Raw genomic sequence first — 12,176 nt, forward strand, 5'->3', positions numbered from 1 at the left:
AAGCCGTGAGAACACATGGACAGATAATATACTTATAGCCTTAAAATCGGAGCCACTAGACCGACTTTGGGCAACAACTACCATTAAGCAGACGAACGCTGAAGACGAAATTGATTCAGCTGAAGCCAAGGAATGGCTGAAGCCAAGCAATGGATGAAGTCTAGAATCGGCTGTAGATTCAGCATCGGCAATTTGGAGCATCCACTGGTCACAATTTCGGGCAAGAACAGTCAAAGAGCCCTGCATGAGCATAATATTTCTTTATCATTACGAGAGACTATAGCCGTGAGGGTATTAAATCGTGTAGACAACTCCCAATCGTGGCACTAGCTACGTCAGTTACAAGACGAAGAGCGAAACTTAGCTGCTCGATCGTATCTACTCTATCGGCGGAAATGCGCATTGGATAACAAGACCACTACTACGAGGCTAGACAAGAGAGTTAAATAGGGGTTCTAATTAGCTGCTAGATATCCGCATGGTAGTGAGAGGCCGTGATACCGTAAATAAGGCCGTTTAGCGGTATCGCCGCAGCTCCGTAGGTAGTTGCTAGTTTATATAGATAATTGAATAAGGTTCTTTTAAAATAGCGGCTATATAGACCTCCGAAGCTCCCTCACCGTGTATGCTAGGCGTCCTTACATACTTATTATTATAAAGCTAGATATAGCATCCAGGACACCTCCACTACATTCAGTGAGGTTATAGTGGTTTTGAATTTACTTTACGATCTTTAAGCGATCTTCTAGCCTTTATATTATTAGCTTTAGAATACTCTATGTACTATCTACTAATATAGTTTACAAGCGAGCTAGCACCCCTAAGCGAGCTGGCAGCTCTACTAAGCTGCACGCCTTTACATGCAAATAACTCAACACTATAATAAGCTACTATCTTTTATAAAGTGTTAATATATTACTTAGACTTATTACTATCTTCTATATCTATAGTTCCTACTTTATAGATGCGAGCATTGTGGCTAGTCTCGCCGCAACACCTATAGTGCCTCTCCCTACAGGCCCTCTTTATAGGCTTCCCACCCTCCTCCTACCCACTAGCCTCCTTAGAAGCAATTAAATTAAGTACATCACTAATAGTTAGTGTATTCTCTATTCAAATATACTTCCTCTTACGACTTTTACGCTCTATTACTACCTTAGCTACCTTTTAAAGCCTAGCTATTTCCTTACGTGTTAATACTATTTCATGTGCTCTCTATTAAGCGCCCTTTCTAAACCGATTAACAGCTTTAATAATAGAAGTAGGTGAAGAGCTCTTATACTATCGAATCTAATCGCGAATAAGTGTTAATTAAGCCTCTATCTTACAGGCGTTACTTAGTGTTTTAGATTCTTATAGGGTGTCCTCTAGTATAGAAGGTATAGGCGTACGAAGCTTTATATTAAGCTTTAATAATACAGCCTCTAGGTTATATAAAACCAGCCTAGCGCCCCTAAAGCTTATGCAGATATTCTCTTTTATAAGTGCCTTATTAAAAGCTACTTTAAAGGCTAGTAGGAAGGCCTCTTTCTTTATATACTTAGTGTTATACCATGCTAAGCTATTAATCTTATCTCTATACGCCTGCTTTAAGGGCGAGAAGCAGCTTATATTAAGCGGCTATAGTAGGTGCAACAAATAGGGAGGTATATAGAGAATAATAATATTCTTCTTCTTATAGATTTTATGGAGTTCGTACGTATTATAGCTCTTATAGCTATTAATAATTAGCAGCTAGTGTGTCCCTATACTACGCGCCTTTATATATACGTTAAAGTACTTTAACCACGCAATAGTAAGCTCGTTTAATATCTAGCTATTAGGGCCGACCTTAATAACCTAGTTGCGAGGTAGATTATAGAACTAGGAGATTATAAGAATCTTACTAGCGAAGATAATAAATAGTGGAATTATCTACCTAGCTACATTAATTCCCTAGATTACTAAAACCCACTCGCGGTTATCTAGTTGTATCCTCTTTAGTTTCCTACGCTTCTTAGAGCCTATAAAGACTATCTAACCCTTAATCTAGCCTATTATAAAGTCTATCTTATTGAAGTTATATATATTTTTATCTAGAATACTATACTTCTTCTTAAACGTCTTAAAGAGCGTAAACTAGGGGCTTATAACACATAAATCTTCGTTAAAGGCTTACTAGTAGTTATATAGATAGCTCCTTTAAAGCTTTATCTTAGGTGTGCGCTTCGTAAAGTTATCTACCTAGTACTTACTAACTAGCTCTTTACCACGCTCTACTAGTAGATTACTAGCTATATCTTAAACTATAGCTCTTATAGCCCCAACTTCTTATAGATTTAGGCTAAATATGTATCTAATAATTAACTCCTTTTTAAGTTTAGTTAGTCTCTTTAAATTAGGCTCGCGATTGCATCGCAATAGCGCTTTAGTATATTAGACTTAGAGGGTACTTTAGGGAATATTATAGACTACTATAGCGCGTCTTTTACTCTCAATCTTATTTTACTTAACAGCTAAGATAGTAAGCTATAGCACTCCTTTAGTATAGGTCTTTTATATATTATGTCGTTAAGGCATCACGGTGAAAAGCTAATAGGTGCAGAATCTTAGTAGAGCTACTAGCTCGCTTGGAGGTGCCAGCTCGCTCATAAACTATATTACCTCTAAATTCTATTAAGTAAATTCTTATCTTGAATAAATATACTACTAATGTATTTTATAAGCGAGCGCCGCACTCAAGCGAGCGCTATAGTATTACTAGCGTTATACCTATATAGCAACTTTACATAATACTATAATAGATTATAGTACTTTATAGAATATTATAATATTATTTAAAAGCGCTACTATTATCTATATCTTCTATTTCTACCTTATAGGTATAGGAATTATACCTATAATAACTATAGCGTCTCTCTACACGCACTCTCTTTATAGGCTTCTTACTATTATTATAACTACTATACTCTCTTATAGTAATTAAATTAACTATCTCTCTAACTATTAGAGTCTCTTTTATCTATATATATCGCCTTTTATAGCTTTTACACTTTATAGCTACCTTAGTTGTATCTTATAGGCGTACTATCTCTTTACATATTAGCACTATCTTATATACTATCCACTAAGCGCCTTTAGTAAGCTATCTAACCTACTTATTAATAGAACTTACTAGAGACCCCTAATAGTTTTATATATAATTTTAAACTAGTATTAACTACACTTCTATCTCGCTAGTATTACGTAGTGTTTTTAGCTTCTAGGCGATATTATTAGATTATAGTAGAGTTAGTATATGTAGTTAAATATTAAGCTTTAATAGCACTACCTCTAGGTTATATAGAACTAGACTAGTACCTCTAAAGCCTACACGGACGTTCTCTACTATAAATACCTAACTAAAAGTAGCTCTAAAAGCTAGTAGAAAGATCTCTTTATTAATATAGTAGATATAGCTATATACTAAGACCGAGATCTTATTGCTATATATACGCTTTAATAGTAAGAAGTAGGCGATATTAAGTAGCTGTAGTAGATATAATAAATGCGGAGGTATATAAAGAGTAATTATCTTCTTCTCTTTATATTAATTCTAGAAATTAACTAAATAGTGGCTCTTATAACTATTAATAATTAGTAGCCTATACACTCTAATAGACTTCGCATACGTGTTAAAGTGTTTAAGCTAAGTAAGTGCTAGATTATTATTAGTCTAGCTAGTAGGGCTAACTTAAATAACCTAATTCTATAGTAGGTTCTTAGTAAACTAGTTTAAAATAAGAACCTTACCTATAAAGATAAGAAAGGGTAGAACAACACGCTCTATTACTCTAATACCTTATACTAGAGTAATCTACTTGTAATTACTAGATTATAGCTTCTTCTATTAACTAGGTTTCTCTAAGCCTATAACTACTAGCTAAGATAATATCTTGCCTATTAGGAAGCTAGACTCGTTAAAGTTATATATATTTTTATTAATAATACTATACTTTGCCTTTATATTCTATACTAGTATAAACTAGAGCTATATAATTGCTAGATCCTTATAGGTAGCTTACTAGTAATTATATAGGCGGGTCTATCGTGTTTATAGCTTAGGTAAATACTTAATAAAGTTATTTACCTAATTCTTACTAGTAGAGTTGCTACTACGCTCTTAGAGTAGCTTATTAGCTATATCTTATATATTTACTTCTAATAGTGGTAATCTATATAGGCTTTTATTAAAGATATACTATATAATCGCCTCCTCTTCTAGCTTTATTAGGTGCTTCGAATTTAGCTTATAATTATATTAATAGTATATTCTAGCGCGTCGCTATCGTATTATATATTTAGAGACTTTATAAATTAACTTAGCGTATTACACGCTTTAAACTTATTAGGATTTAATATTAAAGATAGTAAGCTAGATGTTATCTTTAGTATAGGCTCTTTAGGCTTTACATTATTATAGTATTTTATGTAGTTATTATATAGGCGTGGTTCTAGCGATACTATAGCGCTCGCTTAGGTGCGGCACTTACTTGTAAAACACGTTAATTATTATATAATTATTTTACTAAAGAATACCTAGTTAAAAAGATACGAAAATGCCTCTATTCTTTTTTACTACTAGGAACGGCACTTAGATAGCCTAGCTAGTAGTTATAAGAGTATTTTAATATATATAAAAGGCACTTTTAGAGTTTTAATAAGTTTATAGCTTTACGCTTGTATACGCTAGTAGTTTAAAGCCTTATTTAAGCTATAAAGTATTAGAGGTAAAGATTTTCGTATTCTGCTAAAATTCCGATACATTATACAACGAACAATATATTCCACGCATTTCTTAGCACTTTTAACCCTTAGGTGTGCATAACTGTCAGTCTTTTACTAGCCATCCTGATCTTCGGGAACACTGCCAATTGCCATGCATAACGAATAGTGCCCAAAAGTACGGAGCTGGACGCTTCTTTCGAACTTCCAGCGCTGCGTTACGGAGTGCTTTTGCGATATCAACCAGGCTGTCCTTTCCAGGATCGGGCGATGTCTCTTTGATTTGCAAGAGCATTCCATCGTAGAAAGCTTCCGTGAACTCTTTGCCGGCTGAATCCGAACACCTCCATAAGGTCCCAACAGCGGCATTGGTTCCTGCTAGAAGAAGCATGGGTAGGAGCCCGATCGGCTCCTCTCCAATCTGGATATCCTGCTGCGCTGACTCGCAAGCGATCATAACAAACAGTGTGGCGACCAGACGGAGAGACAGGATAATTCTAGCTGTGAGTGGAGTATCGTTCATCTTGAAAGCAGAGCTAAGCGGATCTTCTACTTTGAAGTACGCATGGCCGTGGTAGTGGAAGATCGCTGTACTGCCGGCTTTGTCCTCAAAGGCTGATTTCGTTGCCGCCGAGCCGAGCAATGGTTGCGTGTTGAACCGTTTGGAAACGGCGTTGACTGACTCTTCCGCTGCCGCCAAGTCTTCCTTAGGATTCCCGATTATGGTCACCTCACGACCGTTATCGGAGCGGTCCGAACGACGAAGCAAGCAATGTTGCAGCACCGCGAGACTGGAAGAGTACACGACTGGATTGCGCTCTAAAATCAGGTTGCCATCGATCTGAAGTGCATGGAGAGGGAGAGCACCAAGCATGCCGGCCGGGCAAAAGATCAGTAGCTCCTCCTTCTTTGATGCCGTTGCTAAAGGTGCAACCAAGGCGTCCAATTTCCGCATCCGGTCATTTGCGTTAGGCCTCCGCAATGCCTCAGCTTTGAGGTTCCCTTTGATCCATGAAGAGACCTTCCCTAGGCTGATATCGAGTTCATGGGCTTCTGGCTGTTCTCCGGCCCGAACTGTGAACATCCAAATAGACTCGCCTACCATAACCCAATCTACGCAAATGGCATCCTTCTGTGGTCCAAACATTCCTTCCAAACGATCTAGGGTGAGAGTTTCGGCGCCGCGATACAGAAGTAAGTCGTACAGCTCCGGCATTGCTGCCATCCGGCGACGAACAGCAGCGATTTCCTGTCGAATTTGGAGACGTCTCTCTGGCGGCGTAATGCTGCACCTCTGTAACAGTGCTATCTCTTCTTCCCACAGCTCTTTCGCCTCTTTGTTCTGGCAGACAGTATCCATTACTTGGCATGGAATTTGGGCTTCGAAACCCAAGAGGTCCAAGAATGCTCTTGTCTTGCTCTTTTGTGTCCACCACCAGGCTCTACTTGCATCACCTTTCTTTAAGCACAGTTCTATTCCCAACTTATAGATGTCAGCGCTTTGAGTCACAACAGCACTTTTGTGAGTTAAAATTTCCTCGTCTTTCCGGATAGTCGCATCCATCCGGATTTCATTTTGAATGTCTTCCGCCGCTTGCAGCTCCTCTAGCGCATAATCAAGAGCTTTTGGCTGCCCAAGGTGATACGCTCGCTGCCACACCCAGGCCTTCTGGAGACGGCATTTAGCCAGTTGCAGTCTGAATCCGTACTTCAGCAGTGACTGTTCAACCTGCTCAAAACCTTGCAAGGATTCGTTGAGAATCGATTTTGTGTCCACAGTTTCGTACTGGGCATCGGATAGTCGTATTTAGGAGATGATTGTCAGCATCTTTTGGGCTTCTCGATGTTTTCCGTCTCGTTGAAACAGCAGGTGAGCTAGTCGCAGAGTCTCTATTGCTGCGGTACGCTGGTCCAGCAGAAGTAATGCGTAGAAGGATTTGAACTTGATCTCCGCAATTGCTGACGTCTGCTCCCGCTCTGGAAGCAAGTTCACTAGACCCTCGGCTTGCTCGAGCCAAGCAAGACATCTTCTTGACGCCTCTCGCTTCTCGACGTCCTCGAACCGGTTGGCCCGCAGGATCTCTACATTGGAGAGTAGTCCATATTTGTCCATCTGGTTCTCAACGTTGCCCATCTGGCGGTTCTTCTCTGCCCAGGTGATTAAGAAATTGATCAGCTCTTCGAAGCCCGACCGGTATGGAGAATGCCTCAATCTTTCTCGTTTGGAGAGTATGATGGACTTTGCCGCCTCTGATCCCAAGTTACAGTCTTGATATTCTTCCGCTATGTCGAGCGCTCGCTGACCCCACTCCACACTCTTGTCCCAGTCTCTACGCTGCGCGTAGTCTATCGAAAGCTGTATTGCACAGAACCCTGCCAAGCGGAAAACCTGGAGAGTGTTCGCCCTTGAGTATAGGGCCTGAAACCCTTCGATCGTGGCGTCAATTTGGTCGCCTTGCATGCTGGATAGACTAAGGACGCCGACTTGGTGATGACACCATTGGAGGAGAGATCCAGTCTGTTCGCATAGATCCTGAAGCTGGGCCTGGACTCGACTGAACCCTGAATAATCTCCCATCGTCCGATGCAGTGAAGCTAAGCGGAAAAGCGTTTCTGCTTCCCTTATTGGGCATTCCAAAGCTTTGAAAGACCTCGCAAGCTGCTGAAGCGTGTTCATATTTGCTTCCGTGCTCAAACCTTGATCCAACTGCTGTGTTACTTCCTCGAAGTCGACCTCCGCTTGTTGTAATCGCTGGGACGAGATCGGTATAAGTGAACGTGCGAGATGGAGTAGCTCGGCTGCTTTGCGATAATCGGCTTGCGATCTTGCGATCCGCGACCGTTCCAGAGTGACCATTCCTTTGAGCCAGCTCTGCTCTACTCTCGAGCAGAATCTTTGAAGCTCGCGATCCGCTTCTGACAGCTCGAGCATGAACAGTCGGTAATGCAAAAGGTCGAATGACTGCATGTGCATCCCAGCTTCGTGCGAGCGGTTTTGAAGTTCGGAAATCCGAGATCAGAGTAGCTGTCTGTATCCGGTACCAGCAGTGGAGTACTTAGCGTACTTTTCGAGCAGGAATGTGATGTACGCCAAATAGAGCATTGTCCAGATGATGGTCTCCGAGGGATCACAATCTCGAGTACTCTCGATGTTGTTCCAAACATCGATTGCGAGGCTTCGAGCTACATCTAGTCTTCCATCCGTCTCAATCTTTGCCGCAGCTAGCTGCAACCGGTGGACTATGTGCTCCGCGCTGTCTCCTTTGGGAGTTACTTTACCGACAATAGGTTCCAGAATCTCCACAGCGCGGTTCCAATAACCCTGAACGACGAGGAGATGCACTTGTTCCGTTAGAATATCTTTCGGTTTCGTCTTTTGTTGCGAGACCTTTGCAAGGCTTGCACGAGCTTCGGCAAAACAACCTTGTCGACGCAGAGATTGCACTGCCGCGAGGTCCGAATCGAGGTCTTCCATGATGGGAATCGGAAATTCCAGTGCACACAGAAGTGGCAAATAGTTATAGACTTTGAGGATGTGCAGGATCGTTGCAGTGCGTTAATTACAGCGGAGGCTGCAGGTACAGTTCATCTCTCAAAGCTCGTACGGCTGACGGCGGGACGACAACGCCCGCTGACGTAATTTATCGTCAGCCCATCGACATTCAAACAACCAAAACTCTCAAGCTTCAGTGCGCAACTGAAATTCCTTCAATCTTACTGCCATCATGAGCAAGGAAGAGTCGGTCCTTGACTGGGATCTCACGTTCACCGCGGACGAGGACGCCGAAGAGGAACTCGCGGACGAGCCCGAGCCCATCAACAAGGCTCTCATTACCGACGAAACAATCAAGCAATGTCGCATCATCGCCTCCGTTCGCTGTGTCGAGTATGGCATGATCGGAACCGCGCCAGGCAAGATGTCCCCTGCCTTGTTGCTCGTCTTCGCGTTCGCCTTTCATCCGTTCTCATCACGAATCAAACAAGCTGATGTGGACCTTCAATTCGACAATGGCATCATTGCCATCCTCCAACCCGAAACTGTTGACGATTCGGAGAGCGAGCTGTCGGTTCGAAACAAGTTGTACGGCTCATTCAGCATTGGCCATGATCCGGTCCACCTCGACCTCGGCGCCGAAAGGGAGACGGAACGGACAATAAAGTTTGCGTTGAGGATCAGAGGATCAGGACGAGACACAGATGTCGCAACTTGGACGTTGAAGGAGAACCCACAGCTGAAGGAAGGTATACATTTGGGCTTTACAGCCGTCGTTATCTTGGAGTCGGAAGGAGAAGTTAACGTGAATTTGGAAGTGCGGGCAAAGATTGGCGTCACTGCGAAGAATGTCTTGGGCATTCGGAAGATCATCACACGGAAGCAGAAGAGCTTTGACGGAAAGACCGCTCTCGGAATCAGACCAGAGACCTTAAAGATTGATGAGGGAATCTTCAAGACCGGCTCGCAAGCTTGACGCAGTCCTCCGAATTCGAGACGAGCTGGTCTTTCACTGAAGGAAGATCGAAGGAAGAAGAGATGAAAGGAAGAGGAGTCGGTCAGGCGAGTGCCGCAAAGATGCTAATTTTCGCTAATGTAGTCCACGTCCCAGAAATTCGGCGTTAGAAGTCGACGATTTCATACTTTTCAGCACTTTGCAAGCTTGCGTGACACAGATGTCCACGGTCCCATTCGCTCTTCGATTTAAAAAGACTAACCCCAGTTGTGACGGTCTAGCAAGAAGACAAACACTACCTTTATTTCTATTTTCAAGTCCTTCATGCATCTATAACGCTGTTCCACAAGTGAATCGAGTCATTTTATAGTATATTAGTATACCAAACCTAGCGAGCTTATGTATGTGGATAACTAGGGACTATATTCTATAGAAAGATAAAAAAAATAGCCTATTTTCTAGTGTTTATAGCTAATACTTTTCGTTCTACCTAGATTAAGCAATTTATAACTACGGATAAAGTTCTAGAACTTTTTAGAAAGCTTTATAAATATGTTAAAAAAGCTTATAACTATATAATCCGACGGTACCGCTTTAATAATAACTTAGCAAAATACTAGAGGATATAAGCGGAGACGAAGTAGTATATCTAGAATATAAGGTTTAGCATGCAATTATAAACAAAAACTCTAAGAGTCCTATTGCCCTAGACTAGTACTAATTGTATATAATAATTAGTAGTTGACAGGTACTTTGCAAGGCAAGGAGTAGAAAGGTTAATGTTCGTTTTAGATCGTAGTTAAACTCGGGTGATTCTTGGAGGATGACTTTGCATTCGATGCTCGCCACCCACACCCTTTATTTGTACCTCGATGTCGGACGCCCGGTTAAAATTGGCCCGTAAGCGGGCTGTAACGCCTTTCACATCTCCAATATACTGTGTCTTGACCTAAATCAAAAGCAAAGCCTTATTGGTCATCGAAACTAAGTCCTAGAGTACGCAACTCTGTTGGCATTTCCCGATCCATGTCACATAAGACAGACATGTGATGGTTGAGGAGCAAGTCGCTCAGCTGGGCTGGAGAGTACGGCTTGTTGCAGGACTTAGCTTGGCAGTACTCATACGGGGATGGCCAAGCGAAGAGACGACTCTTGGCGATCGCGGCTTAATAGATGACCCGCATCGCTTATATGTGCACTTCTTTGTTTTCGAAATCGGTTCTTCTTGCTAGAAGAAAGTCGAATGCATTCACATGGCTTGCGTCGCAAAGTTTGAGGTTGTCTGGGTGAGCTAATTTCCTCACCGGTCCGATATGGACGCCTCGTGAGTTCTCCACAAATCATCGGAGAAAGAGCTTGGTCCTTTACTTACGTGACTACTAACACGGAGTCCTGTATGCTGGCAGCATGATATATTCTGGCCTGGAGGAGCACTTGGAGGACCTCGTTTGGCTATTACGCTAGTAAAGCCAAATTTGACGTTGCGAGACGAACCCCACCACCAAGTAAAGGATCCAAGGCTTCGCCTGAACTCTGATCACATCGCTTTTGCAGCAGGCAGAAAGAGTGGCGCCACTACGTAGCCGAACGACACGCTGCGATTGCATGCCACAAAGTGCTGCCTAGTGTGTTCCTACCGATCGAAAGCCAAAATTGGGAGGACGAAGGTCAGCTTGAGCAGGGGTTTCGATCGAACGCATTCCTCCACTCGGTCTCGTCTACCCGAATACGAGTCTACTGCCAGAAGTCTTGCGGGGAAGTAGTGATCTGGAAAGTGCCCTATTATTACATCTATTATTACATACAATGGCTACGGTAAGCTTCAACTTATGGTTGCGGGTCCAGCCGCAGCTGAAAATCTTGGTACCAGCTGAAGTGCTAAACAGCTAATACAGACCGCGCAAGCCCACCGGCACTAGGAATGACCATCAACTCAACTTCCCCACTTCGAGAGATCGAAGTTTGTTATATGACGTTAGCTTCGTCTAGTCCCACCGTTGGTTCCATTGCTGCTGTGTAACAAGGCGTAGTCCCACCCTTTCCCAAACCGCCGGTAGCACTTTCGACAATTCGAACATCATGGCGTCCAACCTAGTCCCCGACTACGAGATCAAACTCCTTCTGAAGCCCTCAGAAGTGCTCGGATCAGACAACAAACTCAAAGATGCGGTTCTATCAGCGTTCTCCATCCCGTCGAGCACCAAGAAAATGAACATCCAATTCGTGGACACCAAGAACCAAGACATCTACACCAACGGCTGGAGCCTTCGGATCCGCAAGACAGAAGGCGCAAACAAGTTCGAGTTAACGTACAAGAAGCGCTATCCGATCGGCGGCGGATACTCTGGTACCGCTGAAGGCAACATCGATGCAGCGCTCAAGACGGCCGAGCAAGAGGGTCTCGATTCGACGACTACCTTCGAAGCGCAGGTTGAAGTGGGGTACCAGAAGCAGACCCTCTCTATCAGCCACGATGAGAAAGTCTCCGACACGGGTTTCGAAGGAATGGACCTTCCCCTTGCGGAGGATTCGCGGATGTTCCTCGCCAACAAAGCACCCGAAAAATTCAAGAATTGGTCAGCGGACAACTGGGGTGCTAACCATCTCGCTAAGTCCATAATTTACGGGCCGGTACTCGCGAAGCGGTCGAAAGGGACCTTGGATGAGCTCCAGCTTTCCATTGAAGTGTGGCCGATTCGGAAGAGCAAGACGGATGCGAGCCTTGAACCAATCGTCGAGGCGTCGTTCAAGACGCCTGACTTTGAGAAGGCGCTGGAGGGGCGCGCCAAGCTCATGGAGTTTTTGCAGAATAGAGGCTGGTTCCTGGCTGAGGATTCCTTGAGGACGAAGCTTATCATGGAAAGGTACGGAGAGATCACTCCGCATGTTTGATGGAAGATCTGTGCAGTAGGAGCTTTTTCACATAATTCGCGCTCTTCTTCAGTGGCTTTGGGAATGTACCAGCGACAACATGAAGCTTTTTTT

The 12,176-nt window shown here is 43.1% G+C and overlaps 4 protein-coding genes across 4 annotated transcripts; 2 read left to right on the forward strand and 2 right to left on the reverse strand.

The window, feature by feature from the left end:
* Positions 1 to 4,849: 4,849 nt before the first annotated feature.
* On the reverse strand, positions 4,850 to 5,959 carry W97_09172 (uncharacterized protein; the record flags this gene model as incomplete). The annotated part of the gene is made up of 1 exon (XM_007787035.1): positions 4,850 to 5,959. The coding sequence occupies one exon, from the start codon at positions 5,957 to 5,959 to the stop codon at positions 4,850 to 4,852; it is 1,110 nt and encodes a 369-aa protein (XP_007785225.1).
* A 591-nt stretch (positions 5,960 to 6,550) lies between these two features.
* W97_09173 (uncharacterized protein) lies at positions 6,551 to 7,204 on the reverse strand (the record flags this gene model as incomplete). Its single annotated transcript, XM_007787036.1, has 1 exon — positions 6,551 to 7,204. One exon carries the CDS (start codon positions 7,202 to 7,204, stop codon positions 6,551 to 6,553), a length of 654 nt encoding a protein of 217 aa, XP_007785226.1.
* A 1,264-nt stretch (positions 7,205 to 8,468) lies between these two features.
* W97_09174 (uncharacterized protein) lies at positions 8,469 to 9,212 on the forward strand (the record flags this gene model as incomplete). The annotated part of the gene is made up of 1 exon (XM_007787037.1): positions 8,469 to 9,212. The coding sequence occupies one exon, from the start codon at positions 8,469 to 8,471 to the stop codon at positions 9,210 to 9,212; it is 744 nt and encodes a 247-aa protein (XP_007785227.1).
* Positions 9,213 to 11,270: 2,058 nt separating this feature from the next.
* Positions 11,271 to 12,083, forward strand: W97_09175 (uncharacterized protein; the record flags this gene model as incomplete). Its single annotated transcript, XM_007787038.1, has 1 exon — positions 11,271 to 12,083. The coding sequence occupies one exon, from the start codon at positions 11,271 to 11,273 to the stop codon at positions 12,081 to 12,083; it is 813 nt and encodes a 270-aa protein (XP_007785228.1).
* Positions 12,084 to 12,176: the final 93 nt, after the last annotated feature.

This window comes from Coniosporium apollinis, assembly GCF_000281105.1.
Source record: "Coniosporium apollinis CBS 100218 chromosome Unknown supercont1.87, whole genome shotgun sequence".
Taxonomy (NCBI): domain Eukaryota; kingdom Fungi; phylum Ascomycota; class Dothideomycetes; genus Coniosporium; species Coniosporium apollinis.